Raw genomic sequence first — 21483 nt, 5'->3', positions numbered from 1 at the left:
TAATGAGCTGGCTAGAATTTCTAGTACAAAGTTCAATAGGAGTGGTGAGAGAGGACATGCTTGCTGTGTTCTCAAAATTAATGGCAACACATTCAGTCTCTATTAAGTATGATGTTAGCTGTAGGTTTATTTGGAGATATCATTTATTAGGTTAGAATTCCCTCTATTCCAAGTTTGCTAAGAACATTTTTTTCTTCTTTTTTTCTTTTTTTTTTTGTGGTACGTGGGCCTCTCACTGTTGTGGCCTCTCCCGTTGGGGAGCACAGGCTCCGGACGCGCAGGCTCAGCGGCCATGGCTCACGGGCCCAGCCACTCTGCGGCATGTGGGATCTTCCCGGACCGGGGCACGAACCCGTGTCCCCTGCATCGGCAGGCGGACTCTCAACCACTGTGCCACCAGGGAAGCCCTGAGAACATTTTTAAAATCATGAATGAATGATGAATTTTGTCAAGTGAATTTTCTGCATATATTGAGATGATTGTATTTTCTTATTTCACTGTTAAGATGAATTGCATTGATTGATTTTCAAATACTGAACTAGCCATGAGATGAACCTCACTTGATCATGATGTAGTACTCTTTTATATTATATATATATATATATTCCATTAGTCATTAAGGAAATGCAAATTAAACCACAGTGAGATACTTCATGCCCACTAAATAACTGTAATGAAAGAGACAATAACACTTGTTGGTGAGGATGTAGAGAAACTGGAACCCTTACACTCTGCTGGTGGGCATGTAATATGGTACAGCTGCTTTGGAAAACAGTTTGGCAATTAATTCCTCAAAATGCTAAATACAGAGTTACCATGTGACCCAGAAATTCCACTCCTAGGTATATACCCAAGAGAAAGGAAAGCTATCCACACAAAAACTTGTACACAAGTGTTCATAGCAGCACTATTTATAATAGTTAAAAAGTGGAAACAACCTGAATGTTCATCAGCTGATGAGTGGATAAACCAAATGTGGTCTATCCCTACAATGGAATATCATTCAGCAATAAAAAGAAATAAAGAACTGACACGTGCTACAACATGGATGAACTCTTAACAATATTTAAATTAAGTGAAAGAAGCCCCACATTGTACGAGTCCACTTGTGTGAAATGTCCAGAACAGGCAAAATCCGTAGCGACAGAGGTTAGATCAGTGGTTGCCTAAAGCATGGCTTTTCTTCTGCCTCTTCATTGTGAGGATCTGTATTAATCTAGTCAAGAGCTGGTCTGGGTTTAAAACTTGATGCTGCACCGGGGGCTGCGGGTTTCTCAGGTGAGACCTTTGTTTGCGTCCCTGCTTGCCTGTGGGGCTTCCCTTTCAGCTGCTCCCTGTGAGCCAGTCTTTGGCAGCCACTACCCCCAGCTATATTCCATTTATTTTTCCTTCACACTTGCTAGCATTTTGAGTTAAAGGCAGGGTAGAAGGACGTTCTCTGATGTTTTGCACAGGCACTGGAACCTGGGGCTTGGGGGTGTGGCCTTCGCTAGTGTTCCTGTCTCTTTTCTAGACATTATGCTGGACTTAGAGCACATATTCCTGCCCTCTGCCAGGGGTAAAGAGCTGTTTTATTTGTCTGTTCCCTTTCCCAGCTGCAGTGGATTTCCACCACTTCCTTCAGGCTATCCTTTTTTACCTTTCTCCTGCAGCTGAATGCTTTTGTTTCCTAGCAGAAATAGGGGAGATGGATCTAGGCAACATTTCACTGGTGTTTCATTGGTGGCTGTCGTTTTCCTTCCTCAGCTGTGGTGGGGTTTCTACCAGTGCCCTCAGGCTATGGGTTTTGTTGACTTCCACTGAAAAGTCAGGCTTTTTTTCCAGGGGATCTGGGGCTATGTAGAGTTTCAGCAGTCACTGCTGTTTCCTTCCCCCAGCCAGCCCCAAGGGGGGAACCTTTCTCAAGGTTCTCCCCAGGCAACCTTAGGAACCACAGGTGGGGTTCCTGGGGGGAAAAGGGTCTGAACCTTTCAATTTCTGCAGTTTTCAGGTCTCCACGCTTTCACATTAGCCCATGTTCAGCCTTTAGCAATTCACTGAACATTTTAACTTTAATCTTCTTACCGAACTCTGCCCCATGTAAGCAAATGCTTGAGTCCAGTTTCTCCTTGTGGTGGACTGTCTCCAGTTTTCAGGCGAGTTGTTTGCTCATGACCTCAGTTCTCCAGTGGGTTCAAGAAAAGTCATCAGTTTTCCGCTTCTCCAGCTTTTTTCTTGCTGTGAGGGTAGGACATATGTTCTTTCCAGCTCTTTATTCTCATTGGCTGAAACTAGAAGTCCTGTGGTTTCTTTTGATAAACATATGTTCTTAATTTTTTTTTTTTTTTTTTTTTTGCAGTACACGGGCCTCTCACTGTTGTGGCCTCTCCCGTTGTGGAGCACAGGCTCCGGACGCACAGGCTCAGTGGCCATGGCTCACGGGCCCAGCCGCTCCGCGGCATGTGGGATCTTCTTGGACCGGGGCACGAACCCGCGTCCCCTGCATCAGCAGGTGGACTCTCAACCACTGTGCCACTAGGGAAGCCCTGTTCTTAATTTTGATGGAACCAAACCTATCAGGCTTTTTCATTGGTTTGTACTTTTCATATTTTGTTGATTGACAATTGTATATGAACTGATTTTTTTTTTTTTTTTTCCTTTGGCTGCGTTGGGTCTTCGTTGCTGTGCATGGGCTTTCTCTAGTTGCAGCGAGCGGGGGCTTCTCTTCGTTGTGGTGCCCGGGCTTCTCATTGCGGTGCCTTTCCTTGCTGCGGAGCACGGGCTCCAGTAGTTGCAGCACACGGGCTTCAGTAGTTGTGGCTCACGGGCTCTAGAGCGCAGGCTCAGTAGTTGTGGTGCAGGGCTTAGCTGCTCCGCGGCATGTGGGATCTTCCCGGACCAGGGATCGAACCCGTGTCCCCTACGTTGGCAGGCGGATTCTTAACCACTTCGCTGCCAGGGAAGTCCCGAACTAATTCTTTTTACAGACACATATTACGGCAGAACAGACTATGCTATAGAAAGTTCATGTAAAGCTAGAATTATTTGATCCTTGAATCCATGTTTGGATTTTCTTTATGAGAAAAGTATTAACGACTAATTCAATTTATGAATGTGGGACAAATTATTATTTCTATTTCTTCTTGAGTCACTCTGTTAAGTTGTATTTTCTTAGGAATTTGTCCATCTCATCAGCTTCAAATTTATTTGCATTTGCTCATAATGGCCTATATTATAAATATCTGTTATTGTTTTTATACCTCATACTTTACATTTATGCCTTCTGGGTTATTTTTCCCTTTGGTCATCCTCACTTAAGGCTTTACTATTTTATTAGCCTTTTTGAAATATCAATTTTTGCCTTTGTTGATATTTGCTGTTGTCCTTTGGTTTCTATTTCATTGATTTCTGCTTTTATCTTTATTATTTCATTCCTCCTATTTTTCTTTGGGTTTATTTCTCTGTTTTCCATTATCAAATTGAAGAGTATATAGAGAACCAGATCTAGAGAGATGCATGTCAATTGCAACGTGGCTCACACCCTCAGCACACCTGTTCATGCCACACCACCACCTTCCAGCCAGCTCATACCTAAAGGGCTTCAAGTGAGTTAGTTTTCTGTGATCTGTTGTCTGAGGCATGAAAAAGCCAAGTTATGTTCATGTATATAACATGCTGGAGCCAGGCCAGAGTGGACTGCTGTGGGATAATAGCCCTTTTTAGGGGAGACCCTGAAGGATAGTATAGAAAGAAAGTTCTTTCAATGAGCAGAACTTGAATAGTACCTTTCATGGTCTCCTTTGTGTGTGTGTGTGGAGGGGGGAAGGTGAGCTACGCGGAGGTGAGGCTCTGACCAGATTCTTAGGCAGTAGCTAATGATTTTTAGGAACTTAGAAGAAACAAGAATGAAGACTCAGTGCAAGGAATTTCATGGAAGAGGCATGTGGATGAGCTTCTTGGGGTGATCTGGAGTATGAGAATTTTTGTCTCACGTATTAATCAAGTGGACAAGATGACCCATTGTGCCCATCAGTTAGTTTCTCTCTCCCTCCACCTAGTGACTGCTCTGGGCTCATGAACAAGTGGCCATGGTGTAGGCAGGGTGCTAAAACAGACACATTCTGGGTTTGAATGTGTTTTCTCAGCTGCCACGATCTGTCAGCAACTCTACTCATGGACTTACAGAACGCCTTCTTCACCATGATGATATTCCACAGAGCACAGGGCTGCACCAAGGCACTCACTCGAAGGCAAAATAAGTAGAGCATTAACCTTAAAAGATTCACGCAGCTTACTGTGGTGCCTTCATGCTGCTGCATAATGAGGCCGAGGGAGGAAGATGGATGGAGCCCAGGGATTCCCTGTGGTGCCTCCTCCTACTCTTATGTCCAGTCGTAAAAGTAGATGCAAGGACCTCTCACTGACAGCATCCCTAAAGACTCAGATCTCTCAGAAATGAAATCCAATATCCAGGACTAATGGTGTCAGTGGTGCAAAGTGAAGCAGTCCTTGCTCGTTGGTGGTGGAAAGGATGTACTCATCAGGAGTTCAGGAGAAGGGTTCTGGGTGCTGTTTCTGACTTAAACCTGATGCTCTAGCCATCTCAAGTGATTTTACTAGCTAACTGATTATCTTTCTAATAAATTCACTTCCCGTTTAAAGCAGAGAGGATTGATTTCTAATATTTGAAAAGAAGAACCCTCGTTTTTATAGGGGAACAAGTGGAGGCGGGGGAGCAGATTAGGAGGTTGAATTGTGTCCTCCTCACAAGACATGTTCCAGTCTTAATCCCCAATACCTGGTACTTGTGGATGTGACCTTATTTGGAAATAGGGTCTTTGCAGATGTAACCAAGTTAAGATGAGATCATACTGGATTAGGGTGGGCCCTAAGTCCAAGGACTGGTGTCCTTATAAGAGGAGAGACACAGAGACACACAGGGAAGAAGGCCATGTGCTGATGGAGCCAGAGACTGCAGTGATTATAACTACAAGCCAAGGAACACTAACAATTGCTAGGAAGAAGCAAAGAAAAATTCTTCCTTAGTACCTTCAGAGGGAGTATGCCTTTGCAGATTTCAGATTTCTAGCCTCTAGAACCGTGAGAGAATAATACATTTATGTTGTTTGAAGCCACACAGTCTGTGGTCATCTGTTATAGCCACCCTGGGAAACTAATACACACTTCATTCAAGGTACCCTGAGTCTGTGAAAAGATTCAGTCCTGGGAATTGGATGAGTGGCTGGCTGTGTTCTCTACTGTGGTGATTCAACCCAGGTCTCAGTTTGCCGGGCTTATAGGTAGGGCTTCAGTGGACCACCCATCAGTTTTGATCCTAAAAAAACACATGATAATTAGCCACTGTCCAGAATTACCCTCGTTCGACTATTCTGATTACCATGCTGCTCCTGCTGCCTGGGGTATCGCACCCACCTTTCTTCCTGGAAGTGAAATTCTGCTCATGCCCTACTGCCCAACGAACCTGCTGTCCATTCCCACTGAAATCGGCAGCATCTCCTACCAGCGTACCTGGCTGAGGAAGAACAGCCAGAACAATCCCTTAGAACGTGCTCCGAGTGCCCTCAACAACATAGCAAGTTTAAGCAAAATCCAAAGCACCAAATAATCCAAAATAAGATGCACTATTATTATTATTATTATTTTTTGCGGTACGCGGGCCTCTCACTGTTGTGGCCTCTCCCGTTGCGGAGCACAGGCTCCGGACGCGCCGGCTCAGCGGCCATGGCTCACGGGCCCAGCCGCTCCACGGCATGTGGGATCTTCCCGGACCGGGGCACGAACCCGTGTCCCCTGCATCGGCAGGCAGCCTCTCAACCACTGCGCCACCAGGGAAGCCCAAGATGCACTATTATTTTATGAACTACTTGGGTAAAAAAAAAAAAAGCACCGTCAAAGTGTGACTTATGATAATTTATAATACATCCTCATCTCAGAGACATGAAAAGATGTGCATCTTAGAACTCCTGAAATACAGTATTTCTCAAAGCCTTGGTGAAGGGAGTGTCATTTGAGCTTTCTTAAGGAACAAAGAGTGTGAACAAGCAGACCGTACGTGATAAACCACTCGGACACTTCTATCTCTCTAAGACTTTGGATTTCTTCCAAGGAATTTCTGGCAACTTAACTTTATTTAATATGTGGGCTACCACTGAGTCCAGGTTTCAGTCAACCAACTAAGAAAACAATTAGAACGACTTCTCGCTGCTTGAGGCAGCATATTGATCCAAATCCCTGTATGCACACCCACATTGATAAATTCAGCCTGATAGAAAACTCTGATTGTCTCTCTTTGATCTAGCACCCTCATATTCTGTTAACCATACATATTTGCTAGTTTTTGCAGATATTTTTTAGGGTGGAAGCCTTCTTCTGGGTCAGACTCAATTGTATTTGTCCTCGTGGGCATCTGACTGTTATTACAGGTTTGAAAAAAATGAAGAGTGGTGGAGGTGATGAAGGGGTATGGCTTTCTGTGTCACCAAGCTCCAGTGAGGTTATTGAGAGTTTTCAAGCAAGGTGGGAACTGCGTCATCAGACAGGAGAAGAGTGGTTGAGTCTTCCGACAAGCGAGTTCCATTGCGGATTGAGCTTTATCGATACTCTGACTCACCTGCACCCTCTCATGTGTAACTGCTGCACTTCTCAAGGTCCTATTTTCAAATAAGAGACCTGGTGAGGCTATGAGTCACACTAACGCTGTAATTTCGCAACTCCTGGGATCAGACCTGTAAGTTTGTCTTTTGGTCTTCTCAGCATTTTAGCTGCAAGCAATAAGAGATTCCTTTACTGTAGCCTTAGAAAATCTCTGATTTTCCAGTCTCTGCTTTGATAGGAGGATTGAGGAATTAGAATTTGTTATTGTCTCCCTTTAAGCCAGTAGTTTTCACTGGTAGTGATTTTTGTCTCCCTCAGGGGACATTTGGCAATATCTGGAGACATTTTTGGTTGTCACAACTGGGAGGGATGTATGTGTCTTCCTTGCATCTAGTGGATAGAGACCAGGGGTGTTGTTAAACGTCCCATAATGCATAGGACAATCTCCCGTAACAAAGAAGTACCCAGCCCAAAACGTCAGCAGTTTTGGGGCTGAGAAGCCCTGTTTTCAGCTCTTTGCTGTAGTAGGAAGTAGCCACGCCACCCAACCTCCCTTGCTGACATTCCCCTCTGCAATCTCACTTTTTACCAGAAAGATACTCTGACATGATCAGTTATAAGAAGCACCATTATTTTATGAACTACTAAGAAGGAAAAATCACCATCAAATTGATTTTTATTTATTTATTTATTTTTGCGGTACGCGGGCCTCTCACCGCTGTGGCCTCTCCCGTTGCGGAGCACAGGCTCCGGACGCGCAGGCTCAGCGGCCACGGCTCACAGGCCCAGCCGCTCCGCGGCATGTGGGATCCTCCTGGACCGGGGCTCGAACCCGTGTCCCTGCATCGGCAGGCGGACTCTCAACCACCGCGCCACCAGGGAAGCCCTATCAAATTGATTTTTAACACACGTCCTTTTATGTGTGCTCGTCATATTCTTCTATGGCAGTAGCCACTCAGTCCTGCCAAAGCCACTTTATGGGCACTTAATTCTAGATGGCAGGTGCTACTGTGACTGCTTCTCCATGAGATGCTGTAGGATAGGAAAGTCATTTCCCTTCATACTTGCAGAATTCCAGTTACCTTTAACCCCAATAAGGTCCAATAACTAACCCTCGAATTTCTGTTGCCTGCAATCACGCCTGATTCTCATTAGCAAAATGTGTGTGTGTGTGTGTGTGTGTGTGCGTGTGTGCGTGTGCGTGCACGCACACGCACACACACGTGAAAGATATTGGGACACTGTCTAGCTTATGGAGGAGCTGGGCTTGCTGAAGACCACATTTAGGGCTACCTTTAATATCATCCGAGTCAGGCTTATGGAACTTGTGTGAAGAGGTCAGTACTGCTCACCAATGCCAGGCTCCAGGTGCTGTAGCTTTGGCTGTGGACACTCGCTCTAGCATCACCTCCAGGGCTGCTCACACTTGAGCGTAGTTCCACTGCTCCTGCCTCAGAGTTCCCCATAGTCTACTGCCTCTTTACTCACTGGCTGGGGTGGAGGTGTCTCATTCATGGCAGTTTAGTGCATGCTTGTGCTCCGGTCACAAGGGAGGCTGGCATTTTCAGCATCTATAATAAGAGGCAAATCCTGCTTCCATCAGTCTTGCTGTGTGGGGAATTCCCCAAGCATAGAAAAATGTTACAGATTCTGATTGGCTACGAAGAATGGCCAAAGTCCCCTGCGCCGATTCCCGCCATTCTCTCCCTTCTGCTCAAAACAGAAAACCAGGAATCATCCTGGCCTCTCCTCTTCCCCTCCCTTAGTACATCAGCAAGTAGTTGATTCTACCTCCAAAATATAGTCTTGAATCCATCCTCTTTTTGGCTCCTGTGTCAATGACTTAATACAGCTGACTATTGTCCACTTCATCTGGATTACTGTAACAGCCTCTTTTCTTCCCATCTCCATATCCATGTTCCCCAAAGCAGCAAGAGGATGTTTCTTCGTAAATCACCCTATAAAACTTGTTTGCTTTAAAGCCTTCAGTGGCTTTTTTTTTTTTTATCCCCACTTAAAATAAAATCCCCTATCCTTATTTTGGTCTAAGGAGGGTGATCTTTCGTCTCGTTTTACATAGGATACAATTTTTAAGAGCGCTTCCTTTTTATTCTCAAAAGGGTATGGTTTACTGTGTTGGTTTTTTTTTTTTTACGATACGCAGGCCTCTCACTGTTGTGGCCTCTCCCGTTGTGGAGCACAGGCTCCGGACACGCAGGCTCAGTGGCCATGGCTCACGGGCCCAGCCGCTCCGCGGCATGTGGGATCCTCCCGGACCGGGGCACAAACCCGTGTCCCCTGCATCGGCGGGCGGACTCTCAACCACTGCGCCACCAGGGAAGCCCAAGGGTATGGTTTAGACAGCACGTTAGTGTCAGTTTACCTATGAGGCCCTGAGTTTTCTGAGCCCTGCGCCTTCCCCCCTCACTCACTGAACTGCTCTCAGACTTGTCTTCTCTGAGCGCTTGTCCCTCCTTTGGGGACTTGCAGGTTCTTTCCTTCTTCCTGGCACACTTTTCCTCACATTCTTCACACAGCTCTCACCTCGTTGTCCTTCAAGTCTTAGCTAAGTGGTCATCTCTGAGAAGTCCTTCCTTACCTCTCTCTCTAACAGCCCTCTCCCCCTGTTCTCTGTATCATTTCCTTCTTCATTTCCTCCGTAGAGTCACCAGAATTTGACATTGAGTTGTCTGTCTATTGTTTCATCTCTGTCTCTCACACTAGAATGTAAGCTCCCTGAGGGTGTGGATTACATGTGTCTTACCCTTGTATCCCAGGGCCCGAACCTGTCACTTAATGGTTCCTTCAATCAATCAATAAAAGGCCTTCCTTCCCTGACCCCTTGACAAGGTTTGAGCTCCCGTGCTAGACACAGTCAGAGCACTGTGTACTTTTCTCCCTCAACGCGTCTCACAGTTGTACTTAAATGGTAATTTGTGTAATTTCACTTTACCAGTTTCTCCTTCTAGATGCATGTCCAGGGGAACAGAGGCACGTTCCTCTTGCCATGCTGAGAACAGGGCACTCCGGTACGTGTGAGTCTGTTGAGTCTTCTGCAAGCTCATGGGTCTGGGAGAAGGAGGTGATGATGGTTCTCTGCTGGGGTAGGGAAACCTTGAAGGGCGAGTGCCTGGGGCCGGATGGGAGAGCAGAGCATTCAGTGCAGGCTCCCACACGCGGCGGGACTAGCTGCTTAGTCTTTCTCTTGAGCGGAATTTCCCTGGACTTCCTCTGCTTCCCTCTCAGTCTCCCTCTTAGAGGCTTCTTGAACCCCAGAAAAATCTGGGCACATCAAGGACCCAGACCCTTCAGCCAAAACAAATGGCAGGGATGGGAGCAAAGCCTCTGGATCCTGGGGAAGAGTTGGAGAAATGGGGAGAGAAAGACTTCCAGCTAATACCTTAGTTGATTCTGTGTTGTCTTTGTAAACAGAAGTCAAGCCTAGTGGTCCAACAGCTGCCGAAGAAAGCAAGCCAGACACACTTCCACCATCCAGTGTTCAAGACACAGTCAAACAAAGCACAGTCCCACCATCCGCTGACAAAACCGTGACTGCACTGGAGACCAAGGGAAGCACAGCCAAAACGCCTAACACCTCAAGGGCAGTGCCAGCCTCAGCCCAGCAAAGCACAACTGCAGCAGCCAGTGGCAAAGATGAGAAACCAGCCACGGGCAGCCCTGCTATAACTACTAAAGACTCGAAGGAGTCTACAACCACACCAACCACTGTCTCGACAAAGCCTGAAACCACAAGCAGCCAGAGTGGAATTAAAAGCAGTTCAGCTAAATCTGGAACCCAGAGTAGCCACAGTGTGACCACAAGCAGTGTGATCACTAAGGAAGGAAATCAGGCAGCCTCTGACCTTCCAAATCCGGGTAACACCTCAGTCATCACGCCTGCTCTTCCTTCCGTGCCCACCCCGGCAAGCACTCACCGGCCTAGCACCGTCCCTGTGACTTTGGTCCCTGTGACTTCAGAGCCTGCAGGGAGCTCTGAGGGACCAAACAAAATTACAGCAGCTACAAGTTTAGGCACAATGGCGGGTCCCACCTTCACGACGCAGGGGACACTGACCACACTAAGTAAGTAATGCCTTTCTTTTTTCAAGCAAAAAGAAGCTTTCAAATGCTTATGTTCTGTATCTCCAGCGATTCATGCATATTCGTATTCATGAATATGCGCCACCTTCACCCAGCCGGTTGGTTTCCCATTTCAGTGATGAGCAGCGGCGGCAGAGCTGTGTGTTCTGGTGAGAGCTCAGGGTTTTGACCTGCCTAGTGGAGCATTTACTTTTTTTTTCTTAAGTGCTGGTCTTAACCCAGTAAATTAATTTCAAAACTCACTGATGGATCGTGAGCCTCAAGATCATGACCCAGGTCAGATCTATTGAATCAGAATTTCTAGGCGTGAACCTGAGCATCTGCGTTTTGAGGAAACCTCCACCCCCCAGCCCCGCAGGTAATTTGGGTGTTGGTGAAGAACTAGATAGCCACACCACAAGAGCACGGTCGCCTCCGGTCGCCTCCTGCGTAAGAGCCGGTGCTCTGAGTTGGATACACCAGGATGCCAATCCCTGCTCTGCCACTTGTTAGCGTGTGACGTTGGGCGATTCATCGAGTTCCTCTGAGACTCAGTTTCCTTGTTTATAGAATAGGGATAATTACAGTACCTTCTGCATAGAGTTGTGAGGATTGAAAAAGAAAGTACCTTTGAAGCACTTAGGAAGGAGCCTCACAGGGAGTAAGTACTCAGTTAACGTTAGCTTTGCTGCTGGCATTGTCACTGCTGTTGATACTTCTGTCGGGTTCCTACACTGGCTCATCCAATCTGCTCATCCTGTAATAGGTTATGCGAATTGACTTCATCTGCCTGCCTCTGCCTCCCCATAGCCTGCCTCCTTCTGCTTGTGGTCTAGGTGGGGGGATAAGACCAAAGAACCTCAGAAAACTAGGAACAAAAAAGCCTATCTTTTTGTGTTAAAGGTACCACTCCCCTTTTCTCATAAACTTTGTTTTCCCAATTATAGCACCATGGGTTACCTCACAAGGAACTCAACACACCTCCAGCAAGACGCCAGCTGTCACTGGCACCTCTGAGGCTGTGCAGCCTACAGGCTCTTCATCGGGACCTGGGACCACATCTCCTGCCAGGGGACCCACGAGCTCCAACACTCATTTGGAGTCAACTGTCCCCCAAGGCGCCAGTATCCCTTCTCCCACCTCAGTAATTCCAGCAGGTGTGGGACAGGTGAGAGAGCCCAGAGTCGGAGAGAAGGGACTCCAGGAAGAGCATTTCTACTCTTCCCTCCTCAGGGCACCTGGGGGTGCCGTGAGGAGCTGCCATCGTTCACTCACCCTCTCTGGCTTTGCTGGACTCTGGCGTAGACAGCAGGATAGCCAGTAACACACCTGGCTCTCCAACTCCAGCCGGCCACACTCCCAGCTTGCCCGCAACTCCTTATTTGGTGTCACCCACCCAAGGGAGGGAGGGAGAAGGCAAAGACAAGACCTTGTCAGGCTCAGCCTGACTCTTAATCCCAGTGGCTTCTTCCAGATACAGTGCGATTCTCCCGAAAAGCTGAATGAGAAGATGCTCGTCCTGAACGTCTCGAAAACTGATGTCTCGAAAACCAACATCTGTGTGAGTACCTTGCTCACCTGAGCCCCACTCTGATCTACATCCCCAAAATGCGGTTTAGCAGCAGGGTCACGGAAGGTGGAAGGGAATGAAGTGTCCCTTCCAGAAAGGAGCAGAGAGATGTTTTCATTTTCCGGCTCTTGTTTTTTCCTAGTAGGACAGGACATGGTCCCTTCCCATCTTATGGAGGGTCAGAGCCAGGCTCAGGCTTCTCTAAGGGAAGCCCCGCCCTCAGGGCTGCTGCAGGGCCAGAAATCTGGGCTTTCACTTCTGAGAGTCTGGAGACCCCAATCCTGGTTCCTGTTTGCTTCTAGTTCAGGATGTGACTTTAAGTCGATCTCTTTGGGCTTCAGAGGCCTCAGTTGAAAATGACAGGCTTAGTCTGCCTAACTCTCCCTGTTCTAATAGTCTGTGGTTTTATATTTCCTGGTCCATGTGTTATCTGATGGCCACCCTCTAACCTAGGGGAGCTGTTGCCCGACAGTTGTCCTTCCCTTCAGGGGGAGTTGTTTGTGTATTGTTTGGGGGAGGTGGCGTCAGCACGTGTGTGAGTAAGTTTGCATGTGTAGCAGTGTGTCCACTGCCTTCAGACTGCCAGTCTCCCTAGGATTAAGGGCTTTAGTCTGGGGATGTCTGCCGCGGAGCTTAGTCAGTAGCTGAGGCCTGAGTGAGGGCTGGTGATGGACGGCTCACTGCTGCCCTCTCCTGGTCAGTGGCTATTTTGGCAAACACCCCTGGGAACTAGAATAGGATGGAAAACTTGGGTTTACAGCACTTTTATACCACCTATTTTCTGCAGTTGTTTCCTTTTGGGTGTCCATTTTGCTGGAATTTTCCAAGTGAACTATAGAAAAGCTAGAGTTTTAAAAGGGAGCAGTGTTCCCCTAGGGTTGGGCTTATTGGACAAGGTAAGAATCACACTGATGCTTGCTCGGCCTTTCCTTCGGCTCTCTTTTTGGCTGAAACTTGGCAGGGGCGTGTTTGGTGGTAAGAAGCGTTCTTTTCCTTTGCTGTGAATGGAAAGAGGAAAGCCCTGGATCTTTACCTGGTAGCAGGTTGGGGAATTGGCAAGCCTAAGGGAATTCCAGGTAGAAACCCAAGGGATGGTTTGTGGGACAAGCCAGATGGAGTCCTTTTCTTCATCTCCGTACCCCTATTCCAAACTCTGGTCAGAGACACATCAGTTTGGGGTGTCTCTGGATGATGTGGCCGGGCTGGGTAAAAGCTGCCCACACTTTGCTTCCTCACCCTCAGCCCTAAAGCCAGCCAGCCACACTCTTTCTGCTGAGAAATACAGAAGACTCCCGTCTAAGACGTCCTCGTGCATCTTGAAGATACTCCCAATTTCCCCTGTGCAGTGATGGCCTCGCCTTTCTCCCGTCAGCCTGTTTATGGTTTCAGGGTCTTAGCCTAGGGAACGGGCACATGTGTTTCGACTTTGGGACGGATAACCTTGAGCTGAGAGCCAGGGCTTCCCCTCCTGAGGTCTTTGAACTCAGCATCAAGGGCTGGCAAATGGTAGGTTCAGAGAGGACTGGCCTCTTCCCCACTGGCAGTGCCTCCTCAGGTCCTTCTGGGGAGAGCGATGATGGGGGACAGGAGGTCGTGATCCTTAAGGAGCTTTGAGGGAGAAAGCGGCACTAGGGCGAATGGTATTGCTCAACCACGACGAGATAAACAGGATAAGGAGACTAGGGGGAGAGCTCCACGTGAGGCAGAGAAGGCAGGGGCTGGCCCAGGAGGACAGCACATAACTCACCACTCCTGGCAGGCCTGGGAATGGCACCAGCTGTGGCTGGAGAAGAGAGTAAGTTCACAGCCGGCAACAGTGTTCTCCTGACCTTAGCTTCAAAGGGTGGCTCCACAAGCCTAGGCCGCTGTCACGATCCCTGAGGAATTACCTGCGGTCTCTCCACAACAGAATGCGACCGCTTTGAACGACAAACTGATCACACTTTTGTGCCGAGCAGCAAAAGCCTCCTTCAACCCAGCGCAAGATCAGTGCCATATACAGCTGGCACCTGTTCCAGAAATCCAGGCAGTGGCGATCAAGCAAATCACTATCCGCAGTGAGTTGAGGGCGGGCGGTGGGGGGTGGGGGTTGAGGCCTGTGTGGGGTGGGAATGGGGCAGGAGGTGCAAGAGCACAAGGATGGGTCAGTTGTCAACCCCTGGCCACCCGAGAGAGATACCACTCAGGGGACTGAGATTCAGGATGTCCTCCTTTGTCCCTTGCCACGTCACCCTGAGCTAGACCACTGAAGTAGCATCTCTCCGTCTCCCCCTCAGCAAAACTCTTTCCCACGGACGTTTATGAATTGCTGAAAGACAAATGGGATGACCTAAAAGAGGTAAGTGGATGCCCCCCATGTGCTGGGACAGACTGGGTCAGGAACCTGTCCCTTGGAAGTCCACGGTTCCCCGGGTCCACTGTCTCTCATTGTCGAGGAACCTCTGATTTGCAAGCATCTAGAAGATAGGAGGATAAGAGAGGGGACAGCAGGGCGGTAGAATGGGTTCCCCCCCAAACCCCAAGTGGAAGAGCTCATAAATGAATGGGAGTTCTGAGAGAGGGTGACCCAGAACCTGTTTTCTGCCACGTAACTTTCTCCTTCCTGGCCAGGTGGGAGTCAATGACATGCAGTTTGAGGGTCAAGGACCACCAGAAGAGACTGAGGACCGGTTCAGCATGCCCCTCATCATCACTATCGTCTGCATGGCATCCTTCTTGCTCCTGGTCGCGGCCCTTTATGGCTGCTGCCACCAGCGCCTCTCCCAGAGGAAGGACCAGGTGAGGACTTCATTCCACTAGCCAGGAAGCAGTCCAGTTCGCTGGATGACTCTCACCCCGTTATTCCCATATTAGAGAAAAGCGAGGGGGCCATGGGCCCTTTCTGATAGGCAGAGGTCATCCCTTATAGGAAGTGGAAACTTGTCTGGAAAATTAAAGAGGCAGCGTGGTGAAAGGGAAGAGCATGGGCTTTGGAGTCAGGAAGACTTGGGTTAAGCCCTAGCTCTGCCTCCCATTATCTGGGTGACCTTGAGCCAAGTCATAATCTCTGAGCGTCAGGTTTCTCATCTGCATAGTGGGCATAATATCCGCCTTGCAGAGTTGCTCTGAGGATCCATTGCTATAAATGGGCTGAGGCATACCTATCTAACCAGAGGTTCTTTCATTTACCTTAATAGAATTCCCTCATTACGGTTCCACCCTGACCCATGGTTCTCAACCCCGGCTGCACACTGTGGAGAGTTTTAGAAAAAAAAAAAATACCCATGCTTAGCTTCCTCACATACCAACTGAAACAGAATTTCTGGATTAGTATATTTGTTAAAAGCTTCCTGGGGGACTGTCTTGTGCCACCTAGGTTGTATCTTAGGTAAAAATGGAGAGAAAGTACTATCTCTAGATAGTTCCCATCTGCAGCAGAGATAGCTAGAAGCTGTGCTGTACCCATCTTGCTCAGGCTTAGAGGAGAGGTCCTCAGTCACTCGGCCAGAGGAAAGTCATTTTCTTACAGTTGGTTCCAGTTCAATGCAGCAGGGTGAGGAGGGTCCTGGAGAGGAAGGTTTGGTGGGGAAGGAATGGAGGAAAGAGGATTGGAGGACTCTGGAGGACAAAGTCCATCTCGACTGATGTCATGGATTTGCCACCAGGGCAAAGGTGAAGCGAGCTGGGCATTTTAGGATGTGGGGCAAGTTCTTACCTCAGACTAGCCCCGAGGCAGGCCAGTAGTCAGGAAGGCCTCCAGGACCACCCGTTGTTCACCTTAGCCAAATCGGGGTTCCTGGATTATAGGGGTACAGGTGTAATATTAAGGCTACAGAAAGGCTAACAGCCCTCAAAAATTACCCCTTTTTCTTGGGTCATCTCCCTTACTCTAGCAACGACTAACAGAGGAGCTACAGACGGTGGAGAATGGTTACCATGACAATCCAACCCTGGAAGTGATGGAGACCTCATCAGAGATGCAGGAGAAAAAGGTGGTCAGCCTTAATGGGGAGCTGGGGGACAGCTGGATCGTCCCCCTGGACAACCTGACCAAGGATGACCTAGAGGAGGAGGAAGACACACACCTCTAATCAGGTCTGCTGGCGGCCTCCGACGGTGCACAGAGCTCCAGCCCAAGCGCCTCAAGTGCCATGTGGACAGGGGAGGAAAATCCTTCCCCTTCGAGGGAAAGACTGGGGAGGGAGAGCAGACTCGGAGGGTTCCCTCCCCCCAGTCCCCACAGGCCTTAATTTTTCCCTTTTCAAGCTGAACAAATCACATTCTGTGTAGAATCCTCTTGTAAAATAACCCACTAGTGCCTGAGCTCAGTGCTGCTGGGAGATCAGGAGAGAGCCATCCAGGGGACTTTAGAGACCATCTAATAGAATCCCTTCATTTCACAGATGAGATGACTGAGGCCTAAAGAAGGTAAAGTCAAGGTCACACAGCCACTGGGTGACAGAGTCAGGATGAAAACAGAGATCCTTCATTCAGTGCAGGCCCATTGCCACCATGCCACGCTGCCGTGATCACCTATGCCCTCCCTCCAGAGCTGCCCTGGGCAGGGGGGACGAAGCTGCCAGTCAGTGGATGGGATGGAGGGGAAAGCAGGGCCAGACCCTGTCGCAGTGGGATCTGATTACTTGAAAGGATAGGTCCCGTTTTCTGTCTGTCTCCTACGCCAGCCTTGTCTGCCAGTGTTCCTGTCCTCTTTGTTCTCCCCCCTCCCTTCACTCAGTTTTCACTCCCACTCTGTCCCAGGGCCCCTGGAGTCTAGTTTCCTGGCATGTGCTTATGAGATTGGGACTAACACAGCACACAGGGCTCCCAGTATGAACAGGTCTGCACATGGGTCCATCTACAGGTAAAGAGAGAAAGGGAAGCCTTTCCTCCCAGGGTGGGTCCCGGCCCACCTCCAAGGCACTCCTTGAATAGACTCCCCGAGTGCTGCTTTGGTCTCCCATTCCCACCGGGGACTAAGGTCTGCAGCAGCTATTGAAGGCCAGGTGTTCCTATTTCGTTGTCACTGCCCAGCCGATGCGATGGGGTGAAGACCCCAGCTCGGTCATCCCCGAGATCCAGTGTGAAAGAGCAGCTTTAGGACAGAGCTTCCTGGTGCCCAGTCAGCAGAGAGGTGTCTGAATAGACAATCGATTGAAACAGCAGGAAGGATAGGCTTCACTTGCCATATCATAGGAAATTCAGGGGCTTTGCAGGTTGCTGAGAGTTTTGTCTTCTTTGTTTTTTAATCCAGAACTCTGCTGCCAAAGGCCAAAGCTCACATCGTTGAGACATTTTCAGTTAGATTCCATTCTTCTGTGCACAGGGCAAGAAAGGCCTAGATGCATGGTGCACTGCAAGGTGCATAAGGGGCAGCCGGGGGTCCTGGCCTTCTAGTCCCAGTGACCTCTCACTGTCGGGGCACGGAGCTAGTTAGGTCTTGCTGTGTCCCCTCCTCTGTATTCCTAGTGAGGCTGGCTGCCCAGCGCTCCTGTAGGTTCTGGTGGCATCTCAGGGAAACAAAATGCTGACCGTTGCCCAGTGGAGGGGTTTTGAGGGAGCTCAGCAGGTAGCTGCTACGTAGACTGCAACTGAGGACTGGGCATAGTGAGGTTTCATCTGATTTTCTGAGAAGAAGGAATCCTGTGTGGAATTTTGAACTCTGCCCATGTTCTCTATTGTTCCTGGCCATAAATTCCCTGGAACCTACTAGGAAGATACTTAGGAGAATGAAAATGGTCACTTCAGGGCAAAAAGCCAGACCCCTAGAACCTAGGGGCAGTCTAAGCTGCAACAGTTCTGATAAAATAGGCTATCTGGTTTGGGATAGGTTATTTTTTTTAAAGGAGAGGATCTCAAGAGGAAGATCTATGTCCTTCCTTTGCTGCCTAATTCCCTTTTCATAGCCTTTAGCCATTTGATACCTAGGAGAAAAGGAAGGCCAGAGGTTCAAGTAGGACCCGTGAGTTTCCCAAGAGATAGAAAGATGCTAAGCTAACAAGGGTCCTAATGTATTTGCCCTGATTCTCTACTATTTGGAGGTTGGCAGGATGGAGAATACCAGTTTGAGAGAAAATAGAAGAAATACTGTTTCACTGGGAAAAGATCTGTTTGCTTCGTTCCTACCCAGCATTTGGTTCTTTCTACCCATTCTATTGTGGCCACTGTGGGAGAGGCCAGACTAGATTGCTCCTTTGCTGATTCTGGGTCATATTCCAGCAGCTAGGTTTAGACAGAGAGAGCAAATATGTCTCTGCAAACCAATCAAAAGCCACAACCCCCAGGCCTCTTGGGGAGACAGATGGTGACTGGCAAGGACCAGAGAGTAAAAATTATGCTTGGTCAAGAGGAATAAATGTGGCTCTGTCCAGAGAGAACCTTGAAAAGCTTTGGGCTGGTTCAAAGGTTCCTTCTTTTGATGCATCCAAATTGTATTGCTCCAGCCTTTTAGGGCAACTTGCTTTGGCTTGCTCTTGACACTAGCTAGACATCTATATCAAAGACTGTTATCGCCATGTATCTGTAAAGGTCATCTTCTTCCCACATCTTTACTGGGTTCTGATGCTATCTGGTAATTCAGATTCTGGGGCTGAGAAGAAGAGAAGAGAACCAGGAACTCAGCATGACTTGAAACAAGTTACACCAGAGAGAGATTATAAACTCTCAGTGGCACACTGGTTTCCCTAAACTTCATAAAAGACCAGAAGCCATGAATCTGATGACTGGACAAAGTCCAGTGAGAAGCACACTGTTATGTGAGTGGGGAGAGACACAGCAATGCTTATGAATGGGGTACAGAATATTCTTTGCATCGTAGGACAAAACACAGGTTTAATCTAGTCTAGACACAAGATTCTTCTTTCTCCTCTTGATAAGGAAAGCTAGCAGAAAGTTTTATTTAAACCACTTCTTGAGCTTTATCTTTTAGATAATATACTGGAGAAACTTTGGAAAACAAGTTCAAGCTGATATACATATACGTATTTTTTGATAATGTAAATACAACAGCCAAATGTTAATCCACCCTGCACTGCTCTGAGCGAATATACTTTGAAAAAACATTTGTTAGCTAAGAGAGAAGGCTTTTTTTTCTCTAAACAGGAATGTAAATGTCTATTTTACTGGAAATAAATTTCTGTTATTCTTTGATGAAAAATGAAATATAAGACAGGCTGATGACAAAGCGTCTGTCTTGCAGATTGGGCATTTTTATTTTTAAATATGATCCTCATCCCCTCTCCGTAAAGTCCCAGCATGTTACAGTAAGGGCTGGAGTCAATACGCACTGGTTGGAAAGTGACTCTCTAGTCATAGGGAGAGGGGTTTTAGAACCCAGTCCAATCTTTTTTAAAAAAAAAAAACAGAAAAAGAGCCTGAAGCCCAGAAAAATAAAGTGACGGCCAAAATCACGTTTAGTGACAGAAACAGGCTTAAAACCTGGGTTGGAAGACCGTCCAGTGCGTGTGCCTCAGGAAGAATCAACAAATTAAGGACTGCTAATTAAGGGCAGGCACCAGAATGCTAGAAAGGACAGAATTCCCTTCTGGAATCTGCAGCAAGGCTAGGGAGAGCATGAAGACAAAAATAGGAACCTTACTGGTCTTCTGTACTTCTGAGTTATTTAGGTCTAAGACTTAAATGAACAATTCTTTTCTGCTAAGAAATAAGTTTTGAATGAGCTTTTACATATAGATCTTCTGAGTAGGACTAAGGATCAAAGGGAACAAGACAGGGGGAAGGCAGGGGGGCAAAAGTAAAGCAATGTCTTTCATCACTGTCATTAGCTGATTCACTCAGGTTTGGTGAAAACCCAACACTGAGTGAAAGGAGGGGATTACTATTTGCTCTGGGTCTTTTTTAAAATTAGTGAATGTTAAACAGTTTGCCCAGGAGGCTGGGGGAGCATGTGTCTTAGTGGACAGGGGTCTAAAGTACACTGGAATTTACTGAGAAACTTGTTTGTAAAGACTGTACTTAATTATTGCCGTTTTCTTACAAAAATATATTTTGGAAAATTGTATACTGTCAATTAAAGTGCTTTTGTCTAAGCTGGTTCAAGTCCTAGTATTTTGCTCTGATTGGCTTCCATTCTTCACTTGTGCACGAGGCTCATCATTGAAGCCCCTGAGGACACAGTGCAGCAACCTCTGCTCTTAGTTATGCCTCTTAACTATGCAGGTCCAGACACAAAAAGAGAAGGACGAAAGCTGAAAGGAAAAAGGGGATCCACAAGTTCTCCAGATTATCTCAGGCTGCTCTAGTGATCGTAACTGAAAGGGCCTCATTTTCCCTCACAACAGTTTTACCAATGCTTTACCCTCTTCCTTCCCTGTACTTTTGCCTCAGATAAAATTGTGACTCACCCACCACCAAAGATCCCAAGGGGGCTGCTGAACCCTGATCAGGTATGAAAACACTGGTGTAGAGACAAGGCAAATAAAAATACAAAAAATAAACGATTCTGTTCTGGCCCTGTTATGCCAATAAAAGGATCTGTTTACTTGTCAGAAGAAGCCTCTGCGTGTCCCTTACCTACAGACATAGTGAAGACGAAGGAGGTTCAAGAAAGGAATTGCTCAAAGACGATTCTGATTCTCTTCATCTCCTGGGGTGGTATTATCTATTGACATGTTTCTGCACTGCAAGAAGAAAACTTTATCATTCCCGACCTGCAGAAGGGAAACCGTCAGGTGAATCTGGTCCACATTCATAGTTGGTATACAACAGTCTCTTCTTGCCTGGCATCTTACAGTTCACAAAACATTTTTACACATCTTATTTAGGAACTGTCACCACTCTACCAATAGGGAAATTGGGCACAGAGATTAAGGATTCTCTCTGAGATCACACAGCTACCTAAATGGTACTGCTAGGCCTTGAATCTACATCTTTTCCCTCTTGAGTCCTACGTTCTGTTCTCAACACCACATTAATGCTCGAGTTCCATTAACAACAAAGTACGTTTATAGAATGCAACTACTGTTACAATATGATTTTCCTTTTATACAGCAGTTCTGAAAGCAGTTAACATCCTTAAGGGTGGGCCAGAGGTATTTTGAGGTTAACTTCAAGAGTATGCCAAGGATACAGAAAGGAGTACAAGTACCAGGAACTCAGGCAGGCCTCTGGCCATGCTCGAGGCACACTGTTCTAAGAAGAGAATGACTCACAGTTTATCATGGTCACAAAGACCTAAGACTCCATTCTTTTCCTGAATAGGTCATTCCCCCTGCTCCCTGCCCTGCCAACCAAGAGGCACT

The 21483-nt window shown here is 47.4% G+C and overlaps 1 protein-coding gene across 1 annotated transcript in view; it reads left to right on the top strand.

Annotated features, from left to right (window-relative positions):
• Positions 1 to 20271, top strand: part of PODXL (podocalyxin like) — a 42207-nt gene extending 21936 nt beyond the window's left edge. Inside the window, exons 2-8 of the mRNA XM_060020910.1 lie at positions 10027 to 10677; positions 11622 to 11842; positions 12149 to 12235; positions 14154 to 14301; positions 14521 to 14582; positions 14855 to 15022; positions 16117 to 20271. Coding sequence (XP_059876893.1) covers positions 10027 to 10677; positions 11622 to 11842; positions 12149 to 12235; positions 14154 to 14301; positions 14521 to 14582; positions 14855 to 15022; positions 16117 to 16314 — 1535 coding nt within the window. The 3' untranslated portion in view covers positions 16315 to 20271. The remainder of the gene's footprint in view (positions 1 to 10026; positions 10678 to 11621; positions 11843 to 12148; positions 12236 to 14153; positions 14302 to 14520; positions 14583 to 14854; positions 15023 to 16116) is intronic.
• Positions 20272 to 21483: the final 1212 nt, after the last annotated feature.

This window comes from Delphinus delphis, chromosome 9 (assembly GCF_949987515.2).
Source record: "Delphinus delphis chromosome 9, mDelDel1.2, whole genome shotgun sequence".
Classification (NCBI taxonomy): domain Eukaryota; kingdom Metazoa; phylum Chordata; class Mammalia; order Artiodactyla; family Delphinidae; genus Delphinus; species Delphinus delphis.
Note: the sequence above shows the minus strand (reverse complement) of the source record. Positions and strands in the feature narration are given on the sequence as shown.